Source organism: Rhinoderma darwinii, chromosome 4 (genome assembly GCF_050947455.1).
Source record: "Rhinoderma darwinii isolate aRhiDar2 chromosome 4, aRhiDar2.hap1, whole genome shotgun sequence".
Classification (NCBI taxonomy): domain Eukaryota; kingdom Metazoa; phylum Chordata; class Amphibia; order Anura; family Rhinodermatidae; genus Rhinoderma; species Rhinoderma darwinii.
In genome coordinates this window covers 359,433,011-359,457,615 of record NC_134690.1, presented here as the reverse complement: position 1 = coordinate 359,457,615, position 24,605 = coordinate 359,433,011, and the positions used below count along the sequence as shown (strand labels likewise).

General features: G+C 40.6%; 1 protein-coding gene across 2 annotated transcripts in view; it reads left to right on the top strand.

Annotated features, from left to right (window-relative positions):
* Window positions 1-24,605, top strand: part of PSME4 (proteasome activator subunit 4) — a 108,002-nt gene that overhangs the window by 49,225 nt on the left and 34,172 nt on the right. For both annotated transcript variants that reach the window (XM_075863014.1, XM_075863015.1), the window contains 14 exons: window positions 1,443-1,565; window positions 2,724-2,816; window positions 9,481-9,746; window positions 11,424-11,610; window positions 11,873-11,962; window positions 12,391-12,455; window positions 14,923-15,073; window positions 16,513-16,611; window positions 19,465-19,534; window positions 20,468-20,535; window positions 20,765-20,980; window positions 22,968-23,125; window positions 23,581-23,676; window positions 24,424-24,479. In XM_075863014.1, the coding sequence (XP_075719129.1) occupies window positions 1,443-1,565; window positions 2,724-2,816; window positions 9,481-9,746; window positions 11,424-11,610; window positions 11,873-11,962; window positions 12,391-12,455; window positions 14,923-15,073; window positions 16,513-16,611; window positions 19,465-19,534; window positions 20,468-20,535; window positions 20,765-20,980; window positions 22,968-23,125; window positions 23,581-23,676; window positions 24,424-24,479 (1,738 nt within the window). The remainder of the gene's footprint in view (window positions 1-1,442; window positions 1,566-2,723; window positions 2,817-9,480; window positions 9,747-11,423; window positions 11,611-11,872; window positions 11,963-12,390; window positions 12,456-14,922; window positions 15,074-16,512; window positions 16,612-19,464; window positions 19,535-20,467; window positions 20,536-20,764; window positions 20,981-22,967; window positions 23,126-23,580; window positions 23,677-24,423; window positions 24,480-24,605) is intronic.

Genomic DNA, 24,605 nt, shown 5'->3' with positions numbered 1-24,605 from the left:
AAAAAGGGCAGGCAAGTCCAAATCTGCCTTAAAATTCCTGAAGGAATTTTGAGGCAGATTTTTCTGCCTGCAAAAAACTGTGTGAACAGGGCTTTTTACAATTCCTCAACATTTTCAAGATCTTTGCTCCTTTATCACTGGGGGTTTTCTAAATTTTATCCAGTCAAGGCAATCCTCTTTGGTCTAGAATTATTCTGGTCCCCATGACTTATAGCTCTTACCCACATTGATGAATTCTAAGGGTATGTTCACACTGCTTATTTTCGGCCGTTTTTTTGCCCGTAAACGGCCGAAAAATCTAAGGCAGAATGCCTCCAAACATCTGCCCATTGATTTCAATGGGAAAAATGGCATTCTGTTCCGATGGGGCGTTTTCTTACGCGGCCGTTTTGAAAAACAGCCATGTAAAAAAACGCCCATGAAAAAGAAGTGCATGTCACTTCTTGAGCCGTTTTTCATTGATAGAAAAACAGCTCCAAAAACGGCTGTGAAAAACACAAGTTTGAATAAAAAACTTATGAAAATCAGCGGTTTTACTTTGAAAATGGCTTCATATTTTCAGACTTTTTTGATTTTGTTTGTGCACATACCCTGACCAACGCTTAGGACAGGAGGAAGATTAGTGCTTCTGATGGTCTTAGATCCTGGCCTAGACTGATGCCTTGTACCAAACCAGTGCTTTTGGACTACAACGTTTGAGATGGTAGATTTAATATGTCCTTAATGGATGAATGGAACACTGCCTGGGAGAAGCCGGATACAGATACATGCTGTATTTAATTTATTTTTTTACTGGTTAATACAGCATGAATGACCAGGAAGCAGAGCCCCCCTTTGACACATGGGAGTATAGCATGACGAAGTATACCAGAAGAGCTGTGGTGGTAATCTAACCACAGACATGACACACAGGGCTCCTTAGGACACTTACTAGGTTGACCTACCAATGTAAAAAAAAAGTATGGTGGAACGAACAGAAATGAGGAGAGATGGTTAGGTAGGTCTTGTTTGCCTGGTTTATTCCTTTAGCCTTATAGAGGTGATTCTCCCACTTTGGACCTCTCACTATTAGCTAGAGGGAAGAGCTTTTTCCCAAATCTAAAGGAGTCCTGTGTCTATATTGAAATCGAATTATATCTGTTCCATGAGTGCCTTGTTGTTCATTTCTGACACGAGTATTGGAGCAACGAGAATTCCCATGGCAATTCTGCAATAACCGCAAATTATGAGCACTCCGAGGTCTCCCTGCAATCTACTGGGGCAGGGCTAAACTTGGACCTGCAATCTGATCAAACCTTTCAGCAAGCCTTTTCTACAATGTTATAGAGATTTCCTGTGTAGAGTTCTTGTTATTCACCGTAAGCGATCTATGCAAATGTTTTTCTGGAATGATGTTTTAACTGTTGTTTTTTTCTCTTTTTTGCTCTTTTTTTTTTCCCTAGGTTTTTACCAGAGTCCTACGTAGTTTAAATCTCCCTGTTGGAAGCAGTCAAGTCATTGTCCCAAGACAGTTAGCGAACGCTTATGACATTGGACATGCAGTAATATGGATCACTGCAATGATGGTAGGCATAAAATGATCTAGTAGAGGATTGGTTTAGGAGAATTACTAGGCTTCGTCGGGACTCCGTTCATGGGTTCCGTCAGAGCTTTCCGTCAGGGCCACCCATGAGTGGAATCCAAACTTAAACATTTGCACCAGATCCGTCACCATTGAAATCAATGGTCATGAGAACGGAATGGTTTTAGTTTGTTTCAGTTTGGATTCCGATCATGGCTTCCCCTGACTGAACCCATGAACAGAGTCCCGACGCAGATGTGAACGAAGCCTTAGGTGTATTTCGATGTTTTATCATTAGTGAAGCTGCACTTTTATTTCAAGGAAATTCATATACAGTAATTCCCTGATCTATCATACACATATTTATGAGCAGGAGAGATCAGATAACGGCGCCGGGCACTGGAGTGCAAATCATACCTGCCATTGCCCTGCAAGTCCATCTTCTGCATTGTGTACGGCACAGAAGACCGTGAGGAAGACTTATTAATAGTGTCATAAATTGCATATATTTATCAATATCTGGCATGTGCCATGATAAATATGGCACAGCTCGCTAGACACTTTTTTTTTTTTTTAACTGCCTCATGGCTGGCATACTTTACATATTTATGTCGCGTGCTTGTCTTATTTTACAACTCTATAAGCCACGCCTCTTTTTCTAGACACTTTAAAACTATCGAGGGAGCACGCCAAGTACTCCACTTTTTTGGCACAAGTCTGGCAGAATTTTGGCACATGTTGTGTAATAATCTGACAGACTGCTAGAAAGCTGCATTGTATTTGATTTCCTTTTGGCTACCCTCCTCCGTCAATAGTTCTATTATTGGAAACATTGCCTTTATACGGAGGACTTCAAAGAATTGTTTGAATTGTTTACCTTTGCCTACAACCTGAATGAGTTGTGGGTGACACAACTTCCTGCCCTGCGTAGCTATGTTTATCCAGCTGATCTGGAAGAGGACAGTTCACTAGAGTATACTTCCCTGCCTGCAATGATTTTGTGTATGTTGGCTGATGCTAGACATTTCCGATTTACTTCTTTTTGTTTTTGTACTATTGTCTAGTTTTTTTAGGTTTGTAAATCATCTCAATCAAAGTGTGACGTTGCTTATATTTTTACAATATTAAATATCCAAATATGTCATTGTCTTATCCTGTGCAGGGAGGACCGAGCAAAATCGTGCAGAAACATCTTACAGGACTGTTTAATAGCATTGCCTCTTTCTATCATCCTTCTAACAATGGGAGGTGGCTGGTGAGTAGTTTGCTTACATTATCATTGCAATAAATAGAGAAGTCTGTTACATGATCTCATCAGCATTCCTTAGTAAAACTACCTTAGAAAGTCACTGCTGTTTTATGGAAAGACTTCCCGGACATACATATATCATGACTTTGCATCTCTGTGATCGCACCAACTGTTTATGGGACATCACCTGTTATATAGACTTCAGGTTTTACCAGGAAACGTTCAGGCTGGGTCTTCCTTGATCTTCCTTATTGGAATTATTTTTTATGCTCTGCTTGCTTCACCCTTGTAAGTAATAAGTGCTACGCAGAGCTAAAACCTTTACATAAGGAAACATTAGATTATTCTAACTTCAGGAACATACTGCATAAGAAGTAAGTCTTTCTCATGTATTTCTGCTATCACCCACCAGTAGTCTTAGGTTGGATTCACACGAGCATGTTCGGTTCGTAATGGACGGAACGTATTTCGGCCGCAAGTCCCGGACCGACCACACTGCAGGGAGCCGGACTCCTAGCATCATAGTTATGTACGACGCTAGGAGTCCCTGCCTCTCTGCCAGACAACGGTCTCATAATGTAATCATGTTTTCAGTACGGGACAGTAGTTCCACGGAGAGGCAGGGACTCCTAGCGTTGTACATAACTATGATGCTAGGAGCCCGGCTCCCTGTAGTGTGGTCGGTCCGGGACTTGCGGCCGAAATACGTTCCGTTCATTACGGATGGAACATGCTTGTGTGAATCCAGCCTTATAGTGAATCCAACAAGCAAAGGCACCTAATATAATACTTTCAACGCTTTTCGTGGACTTTGATATTGATGTCCCATCCTTAGAATAGATCCTCAATATCAGATCGGTGGAGGTCCGACTACAGGAGCCCACATCGATTAATTGACTGAAGGGGCCGCTACTCTGTGATGTTTACTATCGTTTTTCAGGCACTGTGCCATACATTTGGTAGTTGTATTGTTGCCCAGTCCCATTTACTTGAATGGGACTGTCACCCGCAGTACCAGGCACAGCCGCTACAAAATGTAAACATTGATGGGGACGGGATGCTTACTCGAGCGCCATGGCTTCTTCATTCAACTAACCGGTGATGGTGCGGAGAGTCAGATATTGATAGCCTATTCTAAAGATGGTTTTAGACAGCCCGACATGGGCCATGTAAACGAGTTCCGATCAACGAGACCGCTCATTGATCGGCGCTCGTTTGCTCCTTTCACAAGGAGCTAGTATGGGGATACCATACACTTCCATCATGTGGCAGCACGTCTCCCTATTTACACAGCGATAATATTTTCTGCATTAAAAACGATCAGCTACTGAATGAGCGTTTGATCGTTCATCGGCTGATCGTTGTCCTGTTTACACTGGGCAATTATCGGGAACGAATGTTCTCTGAACTCTCGTTTCCCTGATAATTGGCTGTTGTAAAATGGCCTTTAGGATAGGCCATGAATATTAAAGTCCTGAAAAAAAATCTTTAATAGGGGAGGCAACCAACTACCCAATATTACAAGTCATCTCACCTTGTAGATAGGCAATCAAAACCATAAAATATTGCAAAGATAAAGAGTACCAATGGACGAGGCAGTATAAGCAGTTTTAACTGTTTCCTGACCGCTGGCTGTGTATTTACAGCCAGCGGTCAGGGTCCTTAAAACCCGCGCCATAGACTATTTACATCGCGGGTTTTAACTTGCTGCCCGAGCTATCGGGCAGCTGAATGTCGGGTCTCTTTCGCTGCTTCTGTCTTCTCCGATCTCTTTTACACAGCGCTCAATGAGCGCTGTGTATAGGAATAGAGGCAGCGGCCGTGCCGCTTTCTCTATTGGTCCCGGTGTTCATGTGACTGGTCACATGATCGCCAGGTGCCGTTAGTGGCAGGCTGCTGCTGGGTCTTACTAGACCCAGCACAGCCCTATTAGTGACAATCGTCACTATGAGAGGGCCGATTTCCCCTGTAACTGTGGCTGCTGTGCAGCTCCAGTTACAGTGGAAAAAGATGGTGTAAAAAGAAAAAAATATATATAAAGTCCCCCAAAGGTCTTTTTTGACCTTTGAGGGACAGACCATAGTAATAAAAAAAATAAAAGTAAACTGCAAAAAAATTAATAATAAATACACATAAAATACCCACCCCAAAAAAAACGTTTCCCCTGCAAATCATTGTTGTAACGCTAGCACTGACCCAATTACCCTAATATAGACATGTAATATATTACAAATTACGGTAGACAATGACGATCACAAATAAAAGGTCTATTTTAGGGTGAAACTGTTATTACCCAAAAAAATAGCTGAAAAGTAAAAAAGCTTATTTTTTACTATTATCAAACTTTAAGCCTAAAAATTCTAATATAGCAAAAAGGATGTGTGTAAAAATTATAAAAAAAGAAACCTGCATTGTCTACAGAAAAAACTTTGCAAAACTCACATCGCTAGGTCAACAAATAAAGTTTTAGCCATTTAACTAACGCGTGCTAAAAATGGCTAAACGGTGTCCGGTCCTGAAGGCTCGAAATAGCCCGGTCCTGAACTGGTTAAAGGCTCCCAAGCCTAACAAAAAAACAACTTTAAATGACCGGTTTTAATCAGCTCAATTTAGCTGATTATTGGCTGTAAGATATTTAAGTGAGCCTTTCACACCAGGACATACAGGTGCCTCAATGACCGTGAGTTTTTGGAGAGGCATCTAGCCATATGTGTTCAGCTTTGGGCTAGGGCTGCACTGTAATATGAACTCGCACTCGAATCTTGTTAAAATCGTAGTTGTTCCCTATGGCAAAGAAAGTCATCTATGGCAAAAATTCCAGCGATAATTATGTGATTGTTTTCAACTGGTTTCCATAAGCAACCGCTGTTTCACCACGATTTTACCTATCATTGTTGTTTCGCCATGTAGCCCTCTCCTATGGTTTACAGCAAATGAATTAGATCCTTTTATAAAACATTATTATGATAAAAATGTATTTTGTTTGCACACACAGTGTAAAGTTAAAACCACTATGGCTATAGACTTTATATACATACACTCCTCAACATTGCAATTGCAACACCAAGAATGAAAAGTTTTGGAATTGTGGAAATTGCAGGATCGATAGACATGTTATGCAAATGATAAAAAAATGTAAACAAAATATTCCAAACATTTTGATTTATTCAGTATAGAGAATAAGCGCCACTCGCAGAAATACCTGCACTTACACTTTTTGGCAGGCTATCAATGAGGTTATTATTGACTGAGGAATGTCATAACACGCTGAATGCACTTGGGCATGCAAATCATCAAGATTGGTTGCTGGCAGTTCCCTTTCCAATTGCCGACCAATAATGTCCCAGATATGCTCAATGGGAGACTAGTCCGGAGACGCTGCAGGCCATGGTAGCAGGTCTAGACCACACAGGCTGCTCACCGCAGCACGAGCAACATGCGGTCTGACGTTGTCCTATTGAAAAACTGCTTCTGAGACACTTCAACAACCAAATCAATGCAACGCCGAGCTGTTAATGTACCGGAAATTAAGACTAGAGGGGGTCCAGCTACAGTATATTATGCTACCTCATTCTATAATCCCGGGAGTAAGACCGGTGTGACATTCCATTGTGAAGGCCTCTTCGTGGCATTGCCCACGTGGTCCCCAGACCTATCTCAGGCTATCATTGCGGCCGAGACAAAAGCGGGACTAATTACTGAAGAAGGTAGACCTCCATTGCAGTCTTGCTGTGCACCATGATAGCCTTTGAGAGCGGAGGAGTATTATGGTCTTTGGAACACCCCTAGCTGGATGTCTGGCTTGTTAAATGCCTTCTGATGGTTTGTTTCGACACTAGTTGCCGCCCAAGGCTTGTGATGTAACGTCCAATTTTACTTGAAGTACAGAATGGATCACTATGCTCCATTATTCCAATCAAACGATCTGTCCTTGCAGAGGTTTGCCTCTGCGCACTTCTTGCTGTCATTGGCGTTTGTTGTCCTCCCAACCTCCGGGACACGCAATGTTGAACAGTGCAGACATCTCGGCTTAAGTGCGTAGCGATCTGCCGGAGTGATAAATCAAGGTGTCTCAGTTCAAGGATTTGGTCCACTCCGTTTACGATAAGTGGGGATAACTGACACGTCGATGTGTGATGCCTCCTGTTCAATCATCCCACACCGCTTCATTCGATTTTTGAGGCTTCATGTGGTTAAGAAAAATTTGATTTCAATCTGGATTTTATGCCCCTTCCACATGCCACAGATGGGAGCTAGGTGCTTGAAAATGTGATCATTTGTAGATCTTAGCAACACCTGCTACTTCCTCGAATTGCATAACCTTACGGCTTGCCCTTCTTGGTGTTGCAATTTCAAGGTTGACGAGTGTGTATATACGTCTCAAACAAGATGACCTCCTAGCCGCTCTAATCACAGATGGTGACTGCCCAAGGGCCTCAAGTATTTGAATTTCTTCATCAGCACATGCCAACATTATAGTTTCTTGGTTTCCTGGGCTCTGTGCCACAGACACAGAACAGATCAGTTGCAGAACTTGTGAAATCTATGGTTATACATAAATCTCCCATGTTTTTCCAGGGTGCATAGACAAGATGTCAGCATGTGGTGTTGAAATGTCTTTTTGTTTACTTGATGCGTGACCGAGACTTGCTAAAAATAAGAGCTGAGGTGCTAAAAAGTAAAATAACATCCGGAGCTTTGCAGATGCTGTGTTATCATAATGAAGCTTGTGGCCGGACGGCTATTTTAATATTCACTTGAACTGATTTAATTTTGCTCATTGCTTCATAAGAACTGAAAAAAATAAGGATTTATTTGGGGAACCTCAAACAGTAAGACCGCTACAAGAGCAGTAATGCTAAGTATTTGCAAAGTAACTCCAAATTTTTATTCAGGGTAATGTCTATATATAAAATACTAAATTGCTAAGGCCTCATGCACACGAACGTAAAAACGCCCGTCATTTCGAGCTGTAATTACGGCCTGTAATTACGGGCCCATAGACTTCTATTGGCCACGGGTAAGCATACGGGAAGGTGCCCGTGCCGTTGAAAAATATGGAACATGTCCCATTTCAGGCCGTAATAACGACACGGGCAGGCCCATAGAAGTCTATGGGGTTCCCGTAATTAGGGGTGGCTACGTGTGTGCACCTGTAATTACGGGATCGTTGCTAGATTGTCACTAATAGGGCTGTGCTGGGTCTTGTAAGACCCAGCAGCAGCCTGCCACTAACGGCACCCGGCGATCATGTGACCAGTCACATGATCACCGGGAGGAATAGAGACAGCGCCGCTGCTCCTGCCTCTATTCCTATACACAGCGTTCATTGAACGCTGTGTAAAAAGACATCGGAGAAGACAGAAGCAGTGAAAGCTGCTTCTATCCTCTCCTCAGGGTCCCCGGCAGTCACTGACAGCCGGAGACCCGACATTCAGCTGCCCGATCGCGCGGGCAGCAAGTTAAAACCCGAGCCGTAAAAAGTCTATGGCTCGGGTTTTAAGGACCCTGACCGCAGGCCGTAAATATACAGCCAGCGGTCGGGAACCAGTTAAAATGCGTCAAAAAACACGTTTTTTTTTTCTATCTCCTATTGATTTTAATGAGGTTTTTGAGGAAGAAAACGCCTCAAGATAGGGCATGTTGCTTCTTTTTCCTGTGAGCGTTTTTTCTGCTTGCGGGAAAAAAACTCCTCCACCTCCCATTGAAAACAATGGGAAGCAATTTTGGAAGTTTTTTGCCACGATTTCCGCAGCAAAATACGTGTCAGAAAACTCTGTGAACAGGGCCTTAGTGCCACTAGTTTTTCGAAGACACCGGAATTCTGCTACGCCCCATACAATTTCCAATTGGTTTCAGGAAATCAATATAATAGTGTCAGCAACACTCTGGCCGGGGATGATTCCGCTCCAGGAGGAGTGAATGGCAGAGCAGGGATCGGCCATAATATTCAATTGACTGTCCCAGTAATTTCAGGACAGTTGACAACTTTGCCATGCCATCCGGCCTGGCGCCCCCCTATCTTTCCCTCCTAGTTGTGCCTGCCCTCGTTAGCTATGCCCCTGCATAACATGGAATAACTCATAGCGGAGTTCCCAGAGTGTAGCTCTAAATCCACTTGGTGGGCATGGATTGACTAAATTAACACACAAATATGTCAAGGAAGGGGACGTAAAATGCACCAAATTTCGTGCACTATCTTTTGGTGCAAAACTTGGTGGTCTATGGAAGGAAAAAAATGTCTAACATGCCTAGCGAGTTGCTCCAAATTTGTCTCCGTTTGTGCCATTCACGACGACTCCTACATGCCTGCATTCTACATGCTGTTTGCCCATTGCATCTATAGACATTTTGAGCCTGCATGCTGACCTCCGACAATGTGGTCGCTTGATACTACCATGTGACTGCATTGTCTGTGCTTTCAGGCGGATGCATGTGCGGATCACCATACTGGTGTTCTGTGCGTATGAGAGTTCTTAATGCCTAATGTCAATTATGTGTATCGATCGGCTGGACAAGTCCCACTGTGACATCCGTGTAGGTGTGCACCCAGTGACTTTATGCAGAGACTGGACGGATGTTTTCATCCCTTCTGACTGTTTACTGATGCCAAATCAAAACCGTTCTAAAATGTTGTTATACTTTTTTTCTTTTTTTTCTTTTTCAATAGTCAAAACTTATGAAGCTGCTGCAGAGACTTCCATGCTGTGTTGTCAGAAGGCTGCATCGGGAGAGATATAAGAAGCCGTCCTGGCTGAACCCCGTGCCTGACCGTTACAAGCTCAGTGACCAAGATGTAACAGACTTTGTGCAAAGTGTGATGCAGCCTGTTCTCCTGGCAATGTTTAGTAAAACTGGAAGCCTGGAGGCAGCACAAGCCCTGCAGAATCTGGCACTGATGCGTCCAGAGCTAGTTATTCCTCCAGTACTTGAAAGGTAATTAATTCAAGGTATTTTACTTCTTACTGGATCAACCGTGTCTAATTTTTCTAACCATGGTTTATATCATCTGGCAGAATATTGTTTTATGAAACCAAGCAAGCCATGCAGCGTCCATGGACACAGAAATTAAGAGGACCTGTCAGCTCTTCAGAAATTTCTGTTTAAAGGGGTTTTCCGATTTTAATAAAAAATAAAAAAAAGAGTGCCCAAGGGGGTGGGGTGGAATGCAGTCATCAAAATAAGAGCCATTACTCACCAGACTGATACCCGCGTGTTCCATCGTAGCTTCATCGGTCCTCCCCACCGCTGTTTGTTGACATGACTGAAGCAATGACGTGCCCATACACCTACGTGATTGCTGCAGCCAATCACTGGCGGCCTTAGCGGTCCTGTGCAGTATACCCATTAAGGACAGTGATTGCTTACAGCGATCACATGGGTATATGGGCACGTTATTGCTGCAGCCATGTCAACAACCCCCGTGGGGAGGTCCAGGGCAGATATGCTAGAATGCCAGAAGATCTGTCGGGTGAGTGATGCTTCTTTTTTTGTTTTATTGCCCCCCTCCCCCAAACTCCTTTAAGTAAAGACTTGTATTCCCTATTAAATAACTATTCCGGAGCACCTTTTTCTTAGAATTCTGCATTGTGCCAATACCCTCTTCTTCCTCCAGGAAATGTATGAATAAATTGAAAACTTGGTGTTAACATTCTCCTTGTACCTACACGCTGACAGATTCAGACTGTGTAGAGAGATGAGCTATTGACCAGGGAAAAAATAACGCCAAGTTGTCAATACACTTATACATTTCCTGGAGGAATAACCGAGTAATGGCACAACTCAGTGTTCATTGCGATATACAAGTATTTAATAAAGCAAACATGTCTGGAGATCTGAAGAGTCCTCTTCAATTTGCTTTGTCTGATGAAATGAATATATAGCTAGCGAATACTAAGCATAGTAAGCAATAGAGAGGATTTTATTTCTGTAATTATATGAAAATAAAAGCAATCTGGCTTGTAAGGATAGCGGGAACCTTCTTTTTGATTATTTGCGACCATTATTACAGTATTGTGTATGGATTAGACCTGATCATTATATGAATTGCCATGTAGCACTATGATAAGGATGGGCATTGACCACTTTTAGCTATTGATTCTTTCCAGCCATACCCAGTATGTGTACAGTTTTCAGTGTTTTCTTAGACAGCGAGGACAGGCAACCATCAGATGCGATTTCAGTCATTTAAAATCATGTTGCAGTGCACACTTCATTATATGGGTGTCTCACAGAGAGGCCTTAACTCTTATTGGTTTGTTTAGACTCCAAACGCAGCCGGAGACGGGTCTATAAGACCTCCATGTCACGCACCGCGTTGCTTGTAAATACATTTAATAACACACAGCAACCCCATTCCTAAAGGTAGAGGGAAGCATCCAGGTCATGGTTCTTAGACATCCAATTGCCCCAATAGAAATTAAAGCAGTATACAAATACTACAGGTTTTTGGTAGGGCTTCCTTTATTATTCGTGTATACGTTGTGTTGTTGGACTACGTGTCCTTGTCTCTGATTCCAGTCCTCCAAAGACTCCACTACATTGACTGTATTTGTTGCCAAATATGACCTTAAGAAAAGGATGTCTATTTGTTTTTCTTTCCGCAATATGCAGAACTTATCCAGCTTTGGAAACATTAACTGAGCCTCACCAGCTTACAGCAACTTTAAGTTGTGTCATTGGCGTAGCACGCAGCCTGGTCGCTGGTAACAGGTGGTTCCCAGAAGGCCCAACGCACATGCTACCTCTATTGATGAGAGCGCTTCCTGGTGTGGATCCAAATGATTTTAGTAAATGCATGGTATGTACAAATTGATATTTTGGGTTAAAAAGATAAAGATCAGTCTTTTACATTAGGGAGAATGTATGTGATGTACATTGATAGGCAGCACCATCACGTCTGACCCTTTATTCCTGCCAATCCTCACTGAGCATGAATCCTGAGGTTTTATTTACACCCGTCATATATAATTTTATTGAATGCCTGTTTCCATTTTACAATTATCAAAATGTGTTTGTTTGTTTTTCTGTGACATTAATCGTTTTCTTTTATACCTAAACAGATCACATTCCAATTTATCGCAACGTTTTCCACTTTGGTGCCTTTAGTAGACTGCTCATCAGTACTTCAAGAAAGAAACACTCTGTCAGAGGTAAGGGTCCTTTCTTTATTTGTTTACTCTGTGGTAAATATGCATCTGTCTCCCAAATCACTCACATAAGTTTAAGCATAGCCCTGATATTCCAAAAAATTCCAAATAAATCTAATGCTGTCCACTTCATATTCAGCCATTTCTCAGTTATCTGTTAAAAAAAAATTCTAAAGCTGGCCATATACATGAAACAGCTGATGGCCAATCCGCGATTACTCGCAACTCCAACATAAACATGAACACTCAGCAGCGTCCTAACTCGGAGGAAATAAAGAATCAGGCGTGTTAAATTCCAACATGCCAGATCCCTATTTCCCCCGAAATTTTCCGCCAGGGGAGAGTCGGAAAGCCACTATATGCATAAGATAGTGATATACATCATGGTTGACGTTACACCTCTTGCTCCAACTTCTGTGTTCTTTCTACAGGTACAGAGAGAACTTTGTTCAGCCAGTGCAGAGTTTGAAGACTTTGTGCTCCAGTTCATGGACAGGTGAGCGGATGTTTCACCTAAAATAGATCTATCCGTTCTGAAAAAAACACAAAAAGTTAAAGTAGATTAAATTATAAGTATTATTTCAAATACAGGTCATTAGCAGAAAAGCGCATTTCCTTTCAGTGTTATGGGACAACGTTTTTCTACTTTCATGTCAGCAGAGTGATGTCCAAATCGCATGAGATTTCCTTATTCACTGGGCGATACCAACTGTGAGGGGGAGGAGCTGGTTCTATAAAGCATTTGAATAGAAAAAAGCGGAGTCTTTTGCTTAGATAAAGCCAGGATTAGGGGTTGAGAATAAATTTGCCTGTTCCGCCGTTTTGTCAATTTGCTGGTACATAGTGTGAGATTAATCCCCATCACTCTTGAGTTCTCCATAACAGAATTTGTCCAGGATTCATTCATATTCACAAAAATGACCGATCGGGAGAGATTGCACATACAATGGTTTGATGTACAGAAATCTAAAATGGCTGTGGGCGGAGCCTTTATTTATAGGTTCATGCTTTCACTTAACACACATTAACCAATCAGATGATGCCAAGTACATATAGGTATACACCCAAAAATACTTCCATATAAGGTAATTACTTCCTAATATGTATGAATCCTGGTACTCCTCAGTTTTGAATGCCAGATGATGTCATCTTTACCCTATCTTAGATGATAGGCAATACATTCATTTAAGAGACGATTAAAAACATATCTAATACATATCTCAAACAATATAATGCAGTCATTTTGATAATACAATATATAAATTTAACCGCTATTATATTTATTACTCTGACAATAGAATACAATGGAAGAATCTATTCTCCTATTTTCCCCATAGATTTGCCAAAATCGAATCTAAAACCTGGTGAATTAATTCACCAATGAATTTTTAATGGCCAGCAAATCAGCGAAACACTAATTAGGTGAAAGATTGTATCACTTCTAGCAAGGAGCCTGATCGTCATATATATATTTTGTTATTTTATCAGCCACATAATAAGAGTTCCCTGTGGATTATGCAGCCCAGCTAGAGGACGAGGATACAGCTGCTTGTAAAGGGTTAATCTCCTATGGGAGATGGAGACAGCTGCTTCTAAAGAGTTAATATGAGGCTCTCACCACATTATATATATATATATATATATATATATATATATATATATATATATATATATATATATATATTTATATTATAATAAAAGTCCTAAGCAGCACAGGGGAAAACTATGTATGTGGAATAGGAGTCTGGCCAGAGTCTCCTATATTAATATGTCCAAAAAAGAGACAGCACTCAAAAAAAATAAAAAAATCGGGTGGATTTATTCCATACGCAGGGAATAAACCCTCCAGATTTATTTTAATTTTTTGGAACGCTGCCTCTTTTGTATATACATACATACATACATACATGCATACATAGATACATACAGAACCAGCAGAAGACACATCAGAGGTAAAAGTATGAGCTGACAGGATTTACCTTCCTTGTATCTGTGGTTCTTCTAGTGAGAGGCTCTTATGATTATCCAGCAGCCTCCTCTAAGTAAACTCCATGAAACACAGGAGAACCATCTCACATTACTGCTAATATAACAACATTGAAATAAGACCGCAGAAGAGATCTTCGCTGCACACATGGGGCACAGTTAGTATCCCCTATCACAGCGGGCTCTCCCAGTTTAGAAGCAGGACGTCTCACAGAACAGTCAAAATATGTGACTTGGGCTGCTCACTGTTGCATGTGGAGAGCAAAGTCGTCTCCGCTCTTAAAGGGCCTGAGCTTTTGCCACAATTTTTTTTTTAATTTTCATAATTATATATATTTGAGATAGGAGGCAAAAATAAAAAACCCTATTACTTCATTGATAGTTCCTCTTTAATTTCATATTAACTTCTCAAGTTAACTTCCACTGACATCTGATTGCGCAAATCCTGCAGTAAATATTTTGCAACTTTTGTTGAACTTCTGATCCAAATTTACTGCAAGATTTTGATTTCTTTACGAAGATTATTTACTGTAAGGCTAAGTTGACATCTGCGTGGCAGATTCAGTTAAATTAGAAGGAGAAAAATAGCGCTGCATGTCACAGTACACATAGTCAGACCTTGGCGTAATGTGATGGACACATTTAGTCAATGGAGTCCGTCAGGTGCCGCTGGTATGTCATGCGACTGATGCAGCACTACGTTATGGTCTCCGTTTATAAATGGAAGACATAGCACAGATGTGAACAGAGCCTCAAATTCCAATAATCCTGTAAATTTAGGACCAATAATGCTACGGATTAGCGTTTGTACTTCAGCAAATGCTGTGTTTTATATTTTGCTTTTGAAATTGGAAAATGTCCAGGATTATATTAGTTTTTAAATTAACAAGATGAATGGATTTTAATAGTTTTAGGGCTTGCACTTTTGTGTACATGCCGTTTACCTGAAATGCGCAAATCTTTTTTTGTTTTGTCAGGTGTTTTGCCCTGATTGAAAGCAGTGCTCTTGAACAAACGCGAGAAGAGACCGAGACTGAGAAGATGACCCATGTCGAGAGTTTGGTGGAACTGGGCCTGTCGTCAACATTCAGTACAATCCTCACTCAGTGTTCCAAAGAAATTTTTAAGGTGGACTCCTGTTTTTTTTTTTTTTTTTTTTGTTTGATTTAGCTAGGAGCAGGGTGCCTATAAATGAAACATAGCTGTTGGTTGAACCATTGTTCAGCTGATTGCGATCACATCTACTACTCCATGGGCATGAAGGTGTGTTTTAATGTTTGAAGAGAAAGCAGACGAAGTGGCTTTCATCTCAAACGAAAAAGAGCCTGGTGGGATATTGTAGCCCCAATGTGCAAATAGCCACAGAAATTACAGGATGCACTGAAATTAATCTTATGTCGATCAGTGATTTTTTAGTGTTGTATACTATGAAAAGTGCTGCCGCCTTAGACTGGAGTATAATGTAAAAGGAGGATAATTATCCATTTTCCACAATTCTTCTTGGGTGGCCAGTTTTCACACTGGCCATGACCTCTAATGTTTGTTTTGCAGCTCACCTGTCAGCTTTGCTATGTAGACTGGGTTGGGGTCAACAGAGGAATTAAATGGCAGCTGTATTGTACTACTGGATATCTAGATAAGGCAGAATATCAACACTATAGGCAGGCTCTGTATACAGCTTCCATGCAACTTTCTAATCTCTGCGGAAGTGGCAGTACCACTTTCTTGGAACTGTAATGGTCTATTGACAATTCGCTCCCATTCCATACAGCAACCATAAAGCTATACAGACAATGCAGGAAATGTGTGCGCCTCCCGAAGCCCTCAATTGAACACCACTTCAAGTAATTCTTTGGTGTGGGAATGGTGTTAGGGATAAAAATGTTAACTTGAAAGTGTTGCCTCAATGTTAAAGGGGTTTTCCCATGAAGGACACTGCCATTCGCTACTATGGGAGTTATGGAAACAGCATACGTCAGCGAGTTAGGCTGTTTCCGTAACTCCTGACCATGTAATCAGAAAGTTACCAGGAGGCAGTGTGAGCGCAAAAATCTAGAACGGGGATTAGAGGGCCCTGGGAGGCAGTTTTTATTAATGTGATCCTAAGTTGCAAAGTCCTTTCTCTGCAGCAATCTGGTATAGTGACATAACTAACTCCTATTGTGCTTATATTAATGTTATACTGTGTTCAGGAGACTCATTTTTAATTTTAACTTGAACGTTGACCAATAGTGAGGCCTCTAGGCATCATCCTGTTTTGGCTAGTGAGACCTCAGTAGAAAATTTTGAGAAGCCCTAGTATACACAATTGTAAAGTGAGTCATGTAAGTTCACCATTTTGCTATTAAACTTTAATTTACTTCAGGAAATAGGAGCGTAAATATTATCTTCTATATAATGTCTGTTTTATCTGTATGCGGCCGCTCAGAGCTTCCTTTTTTTCCCTTTGTATCACAATTGATTCCCAACGCTTCATGAAATATGGTCCTAGTGTGCGTAAATATTTGTTTATAATGTACTTGAAATATTCATGTGAGCATATTGGTTAACGTTCAACTTTATTACAGGTTGCCCTGGAGAAAGTTTTTAACTTTGCCGTGTCCAACATATTTGAGACAAGAGTTTCTGGCAGGATGGTAGCGGATCTCTGCCGTGCTGCAGTCAAGGTAAAGATACCATTGGTGTTTAGCCTAGAAGACCGTCATTACGTGGCTTGCAGCATATTTTTATGACAATAGCTGAATCCTACTTGAACGGTTAAAAAATGGGAAGCGTTTATACCCCTCCTACTGATTATCTCAAGCTGTACTCGTTCAGCGGGAAAATAAAAATACTGTTTTAAATAAGCACAGCTAAGGCAGCAGTGTGACTGCAGAGAGAGAGCCTACTAAGGCCTCAAGCTAGATCACAGCTAGATCTTTGTCTTGGCTTTAAAACAAGACTAAGATCGCTACTGTAGCCCGAGCTAGAGCGGGTTGAATTGGGTGCTGCATTGCAAAGTATTTATAATTTAAAAAATAAATTAAAAAAATCCTATGTAAAAAAAGCGCCTTTATTTCCCATTATGGAATGTTTTTTTGTAAAGAATAAAAAAAAAATATACATAAATAAGTATCGCCACATCAGTTATGACCCATACTTTAAAATTAATTAGTTATTTATCCTGCATGTATAAAAAAAAAATACCAAAAATTCAACTGCAATGCCAGAATAGCTGTTTTCTCTTGCTCTCGTCTCCCAAAAACAGAAATGAAAAGTAATCCTAAAGTCGAATGCAGCCTAAAATGGTACCAATAAAATTAATTTTACAAGCCACATGCCCCATACAGACGTAGACAAAAAAATCTAAAATGGTTTGGGTCTTGGAACGTCTTGACACAACAAAAAATTATTCAGTGAAAAAAAGCGTTTTTATTGTGTGAAAGTAGTAAAACATAATAAAAACAATGTCAACTTGGTATCGCCATGATTCTAATTACCTTTAGAAAAAAGGATCATGTCATTTATACCGAACGGTGAAAGCTTAAAATTAAATCCCAAAAAACAATGGCTAAGTTCCTGTTTTGTTTTTGTTTTCCCATTCCTTCTAAAAATATTAATAGCTATACAATACAATGTCTACCCCAAAATGGTTCCCATGAAAACGATAACTTATCCCACAGTACAAGGTCCCATACAGCTACATTTGAATAAATAATAAAGTTTTGACTGCTGGAACACAGAAGGAAAATGTTTTACTGGTTTTTAAGGTTAAAGTTAGTTATGTCATTTAGGGAGTTAAAATGCTCTTAAATGTCAGAGATTGGAATACCTATTTAGGAGTATATCCATAGGATATGCGATAAATGTCCAATAGATGAGGGCTCCACCTCTGGGACCTGCTCCTTTCACTATAATGTGACCCCTGTTCTACCTTCTGTGGCTGGACGAGGTGGTCAGGGATTCCAGAAACAGCCGAGCACGTTTTGCTGTGCTGTTTTTGGTACTCCCATAGAGGTGAATGGAAGTTACAAAGAAAGCGTACTACAGTGAGCTACGCTGATTCCAGAACTCGGGAGCAATGGAAACTGAGTGGCTTGATGTTTCCGGAACTCCAATTCACTGCTATGGGCATTCTAAAAACAGCACAGCAAAACACACTCAGCTGTTTCCACAAAACCCGGCAGTTTTATCAGTCAGTGGCCAGAGCTCCGCAGCAAAGGGGGGGGGGGGCTACACTAGAGATAGGTGTGGGTCCCAGAAGTGGTATATGCCATAAATGTCCTAGATCCAAATACCCCTTTAAGGCAACTGAGTTGTGTGTGTGCTCTTTTTACAGAAAAAAAGTTTTCAATTGCTAGTGGTGGTAGATGTTTTTTCCCCCGCATTTTTTGCAGCTTTTTTACACGCTTTTTTTTTTTTTTTAATTAATTCTAATGCAAAAAGAGCGCCACAGGTTTTTTACCTGCCTCCCATTTATTTCAATGGGAGGTCAGAGGCGTAAAAACCGCTAGAAGAAAGAGCATGCAATTGAAATCAATGAAGACATGAGATATATTAAAATAGCAAAATTGACCAGCCACATGACTTAAAGAGGCTCTGTCGCCAGATTATAAATGCTCTATCTCCTACATAATCTGATCGGCGCTGGAATGTAGATAACAGCAGTGGTTTTTATTATGAAAAACGATCATTGGACAACTGGGTGTGTTTTTACTTTTTACCAACTGGGTGTTGTACAGAAGAGTGTATGACGCTGACCAATCAGTGACTAATCAGCGTCATACACTTCTCATTGTTACAGCCCAGCTTCTTTCACTGCACAATCACACTGTAACAATGGGCTGGAACAATGAGAAGTGTATGACGCTGATTGGTCACTGATTGGTCAGCCTCATACACTACTCTGTACAACAACCAGTTGGTAAAAAGTAAAAACACACCCAGTTGGTCATTAAGAAACTAATTAGCATAAATCTAAACTAGCTCATAACTTGCTCAAAAATGATCGTTTTTCATAATAAAAACCACTGCTGTTCTCTACATTACAGCGCCGATTACATTATGTAGGAGATAGGGCACTTATAATCTGGTGTCAGAGCCTTTTTAAATACTGCACCCAAATTTCCTGCAGTGAACATGTTATAATAGTAATGTCTAAATAATCTAATATTGTTAAGTCAAAATTAACTTAATTTGTATGAGATCATTCTAGTTTGTATAATAATGTGTTATTAATGCTGCTTGACTAATTACTCTACAATCTGTAATTCAATGTATTTAGACCGAAGCAAAGCCCTATACCTATTGGTTAGACCTTCAGATAATAATTTCAGTGTCAAGATGTACAGAACCTAGGAAACTTCCATGGAGCTAGGCATGCTGTGAACTCAGTTTATAGGGCAGCAGAGATTGAGCTTGCCCAGTTAGGCCAGTCGTCTAGGTTTGGCTGTGTATGGAAAGTTTGAGTTATATGCAAATATTCTGGTAGTTGTGTGTTGTAACTTTAATTTGGTCTTTTGTTACTATAATTTCTACAGTGTCGCCCGGTGGATTCTTTGAAGCTCTTTCTGCCTCATTGCTTCAATGTTATAAGTCAACTCACTAGTAGTAAGTTGAAAAGGTTTCTATATTCTTTATTACCCCTGCTCTGTGTGACATCACTGTGTTAATAATGCCTGTACTGTGACTTCACTGCATTCATTACCTAAAATACTGCGACAACACACTGTGCATTATCATTTTGCACATAATGATACTTTGTTTATTACTGTGCGACATCACTATGGCCCATGAGTTTCCTGTGACATCAGTATGTTTAGTATCCCTATTCTGTGACATAAGTGTGTGCATTATTCTAATACTGTGACATCACTATGTGCAATAATCCTGTCCTATGACTCCGAAGTTATTACCTATGTCCTGTGACAGCAATGTTTGTTGTTCTTTATTTGTGACATCACTTTGTGGATTAACCCTGTATTAGTGATGCCTTGTAACGATGACCTCTGTACTGTGACATCATTGTGTGAATAATGCCTGCACTGTGACTACTATTTCTCTACTGTTAAGACCCTTTTATACGTGCAGATCGGCCAAAAAGCAATCGTATGAATGCTCGTTGCCGTTCATTGCCCCGTATAAACATGGTAGCAATCAGCCGACAAACTAGCAAATGCTTGTTTCCACTAATCGCGTTTTTCATGCGGTCCAAAAAATAGTTTCTTGGCAGCATATCTCTCCGTGTAAACAGAGGATGTATTTGCGTTCATTCGGCCCCACACGCATGATCATTGCTCCATCTAAATGGAGCCAACAAGCTCTGATCAACATGTTATCGGCGCTCATTACCAGCTATGTTATCGGCGCTCATTGAGTTATGTTTAGAAAAACAACCTGCATGAAAAATGTTCTACAGAGCATCTGAAGAACTCCCTAAGTTAAATCAGAAACCGCTTTTTTTTACTATTTTGCCTTTTTAATAGGTGCATAGATATCTCCTCTGCTGAATGTAGGTTCAATCAATGTTTTACTTCTCCTTAGATGATGATGTCCTCTGTGAGGAAGAATTAGACAAAGAGCTGCTCTGGAACCTACAGCTCCTTTCTGAGGTAATTTTTAATGACACCTAAATTTCAGTCCGAACAACCTTTTTTTTTTTTTTTTAGAAAAATAGTTGGACAGTATATTTGTTACAGGCAGATTATTTTATCCTTGTTCTACCTGTTGGTGCGCTGTACGGTGGGTGCTTCCCTGCATATTCTCACACAGAATCACTGGGGACAGCAGGTTTCTGTTTACTTGATGACTAATCGCATCATCTTTATTCCTTTTTGTTAGATAACCAGAGTGGATGGAGAAAAATTGCTTCCCTACAAAGATCAACTTGTAAAGACACTCCAGCAGACCTTACACTTCACTTGTAAACAGGGTTATACTTTGTCTTGTAACCTGCTGCACCATCTCTTGAGATCAAGTACTCTCATCTATCCAACGGAGTACTGCAGTATACCTGGTGGATTTAATAAGCCGCTTTCTGAATATTTCCCAATTAAGGCAAGTATCTGCGGGATTTAATAGGAAGGTTTTACAGAAAACAGTGAATCAGTTTGTTTATTCATGACATTGTATAGTCCATCTTAAAGGACCAGTACACGATAAGCATATTGCGCTCTGTCAAATAAATGCTACAACTGCTATAATTTGTAAAATACTTTACTGATTCAGTCCGGCCCCAGTTGTATAGACCGTATGAGTTTACAGTATGTGTTCACCTGGTCTGTGTATATGCACACAGCAATTCCATAGACGCACTGCTTATCTAGAATGGGTTCCTAATATCTCAACTCAGGAGCTAAATATAATTTTTTACAAACTTTTAGAAATTGTCGCTACCCACTAACTCATGCCCACTTCAGTTATTTTCTTCAGGGAGCTATAAGTTTTTTGTTAACTGATAGCACCCTGACGCATTAATTTCTCTGGGGCCATGCACACTTCATTTGTTTTGACGGTTCCGTTCCGTCAAAAGTAGTGCGTGTCCTACATTTTTCCGTCGTTCAGTGACCCTGGGGCCCATTGAAGTCTATGGGTCCGTCAAATAAATGGACGGCACACGGATGGCATACAACAGCAGGGCGTGCCACAGTTCCCTGCATTCAACACACAAGATGGATTTTAACAGACCGTTTAAAACGGAAGACAAACGGAAGCACAGCGTCGGTTTAGAACAGAACGGAAGGTACGTGGAGTGCCAACGGAAACCACACAGATGTCACAACGGACACACGGATCACTTTCAAACGGACATGAAAATGGCGAAGGATGTGTGCATCAGGCTGAACGTTAAGTGCTAAAACACAAAAACAAACTAACCATAATTGATAAGTATACTCAAGTTTACCTATAAGGGCCTGTTCACACTGAGTCGTTTTGAACCACATGCGTTTTTGACGTGTTTTTTGCCGCTGTTTTTTTAAGCCGTTTTTGTTCCTTTTTCTTCAAGAGACCAAGTGATATTCCATCTCCCATTGATTTCAATGGGGTTTTTGTGGCGGAAAACGCCTCCAAGATAGGGCATTTCGTTTATTTTTCCCGCAAGCGTGTTTTTTTGTTTTTTTTGCTCGCGGTAAAAAAACGCCTCCACCTCACATTGAAATAAATGGGAGTCAATTTCGGCCGTTGTTTCCGCGGCAAAAACCGCAGGAAAAAAGCTGAACAGGTTCTAAAGGAGTATTCCAGTTTCATCAAATAAAACTTGGTCATTGTATAACGAAGGCTTATGCAAATTTTTTATATACTTTTGTGTATCAATTCTTCATGGTTCAGCAAGATCTCTGATTGTAGTCATTGAATATGAATCTTCCAGAGGATGAAAATCTGTTCTGGTCATGTAATGCTCATGTCAAAGTTCTCAATAGTGGTTGTCCAGGAACCTAGACCCTCTTGATGGCTAGAATGAAGGGGCTGTGTTGCTCTGCTGACACCTTGGGGGCAATGTAACAATGTTTCTATGCCATTTTTCTGGCGTAGAAATTTCGCTCTTGGAATGTTTTAAAAAAAGTGGCGGGGTCATCTGTGGGTTGACACATTCACTAGAAATTACGCAAGAAACTGGCGTCAATTATAGTGGAAATTTACGCCAATTTATTAAGAGGCGTGTGTTTCTTAATAAATGTGTTGCATCACACTACTGGTGCAGTCTTACTACATCTCCCCCCATGATTTTTTGGTTCCTCTCTGCTCTTATCAGCTTATTTCGGGAGAGGTGAAGAGGGGCCATAGACTTGCATTAAGGTTTACAGTTTGCCTTCACCTCCCCTAAATGAAGCCAATGGGAACTGAAGAGGTTCAGAGAACTGCAGAACCTTTATGCCAGCGATCGGTGGGGATATCAGCACTCGGACCCCCACCAACGGCCACTTCTGACATACCTCTATTACTAGTCAGAAATTTTCTATAACTGGAGGTGCAGTATGTATCTTTTTTTTAATTTTTTTATTTTCTTACTCGATGTAATGTGGTTTTGTCCTTGTCTTATAAGGACTGGGGAAAGGCTGGGGACCTGTGGAATCTTAACATCAAGTGGCATGTTCCATCAGCAGAGGAGATTGAATTTGCTTACTACCTGCTGGACAATTTTTTACACCCAGAATTGGAAAAACTTAATCGTTATGGAAGTGGAGAGCTTGAGATGTTGAGGTATATTAATAATCTGACTTTACATTGTTATCACTTTAAATTTAAGGGTTGTAAGGGCTGGTTCACAATTGCGCTTACCATTTCATTGTTCTACCTTGTCAGAGGAGCAGAATAAGGGAATAACTTGAAGTGCCAGTACCGTTGCACCACGAATACCACCGGTGGCCGATGGAACCCATTGACTTTTATGGGTTCCGTCGGGGTGTTTAGTCTTTACCGGAAACAATAGCGCAGCATGCTGCGCTATTGTTTCCGGTAGTCTCCGCAATCTCTGCGATGGAGGTGTGAACCGGCCCTTAGACTTGTCATATATGCACACTTGCAATTATATGTATATTCTTTCGTCAGATCAAGGACAGGGTTAAAATGATGTGCGTGCGACCCAGATATGTTTTGTGTTGTCAAGAAAAATGTTAATAGAAGGAATATTAATTATTTTTATTTTTTTCTGTAAGGGATGATGTTCAGCAGTGTCTCACCATCGTACAAAACTGTCTTACTGGCTCAGGGAACCTTCTTCCTCCTCTGAGAGGGGAGAGAGTATCTCATCTGTGAGTATCTGTTGGTACAGTCTTCTGAATATTTCAGTGATTTATTGCATTGGTCATTCTCCTAGGAATAGTATGGTCATGCGACCACTAACAAAATGGCTCAGATAGCCCGTTCTATGTGAAAGGCATGGATCCGGCACGCGAGACCCCTGGCAAATAACCGATTGCCATTGGCTGATTTTTCCCCTGCAGGGGAAATATAGTATTACATGTATAGAATAGCCATTTAGATAATTGATGGTCTATGTAATACTTTTAATAGTCCCTCTGCTCTGACTCATAGAAGGGGGTCCCTCATTGGATAACCCCTGCATCTAACAGTGTTTGTCTGTGCATAGTCAGAAGCGTTTACTAATTACCAGTACAGCTCTGCTACTTCTGTACACATGGATTAGTTTCATTATACTGCAATGAGCAGCAATGGGGCTTGTAGTCATGTAACACAATGGCAAATGATAAAAAATGTAGTACAGCTATGGTGAAGTAATAAGATAAGATATAGTCATGCATTATTATAATCTGAATAATATTACGGTTATGAAATGAAAGTCATAAACTATGCACACACAACCCTGCTAAATGCTTTGGGTATGGAGTGTTTGCATTTTGTTTCTATATCTGAAGCATAACTTATATGTGACACTGAAGTCTTGTCTTTTAGTTTTGTATTTATGTATATATATATATATATATATATATATTATAATATAATTTGGACGTTGTGTTCCTATATATTGCGTTCTGCAGGGTAACAAGCTTGGTGTCTTTGGATGAGACAAAACTTTTTACCGGCATTGACCACGGTGAGTTCAATTTTAATATTCATATTATAGCCGCCTTATTTTTTTTTTTTTTTTTACAATTGACTATGTGGAGGATTTGTCAACCTTTCTACGCCGGTTTTCTGGCTTATGAAAGTTGCAAAAGGG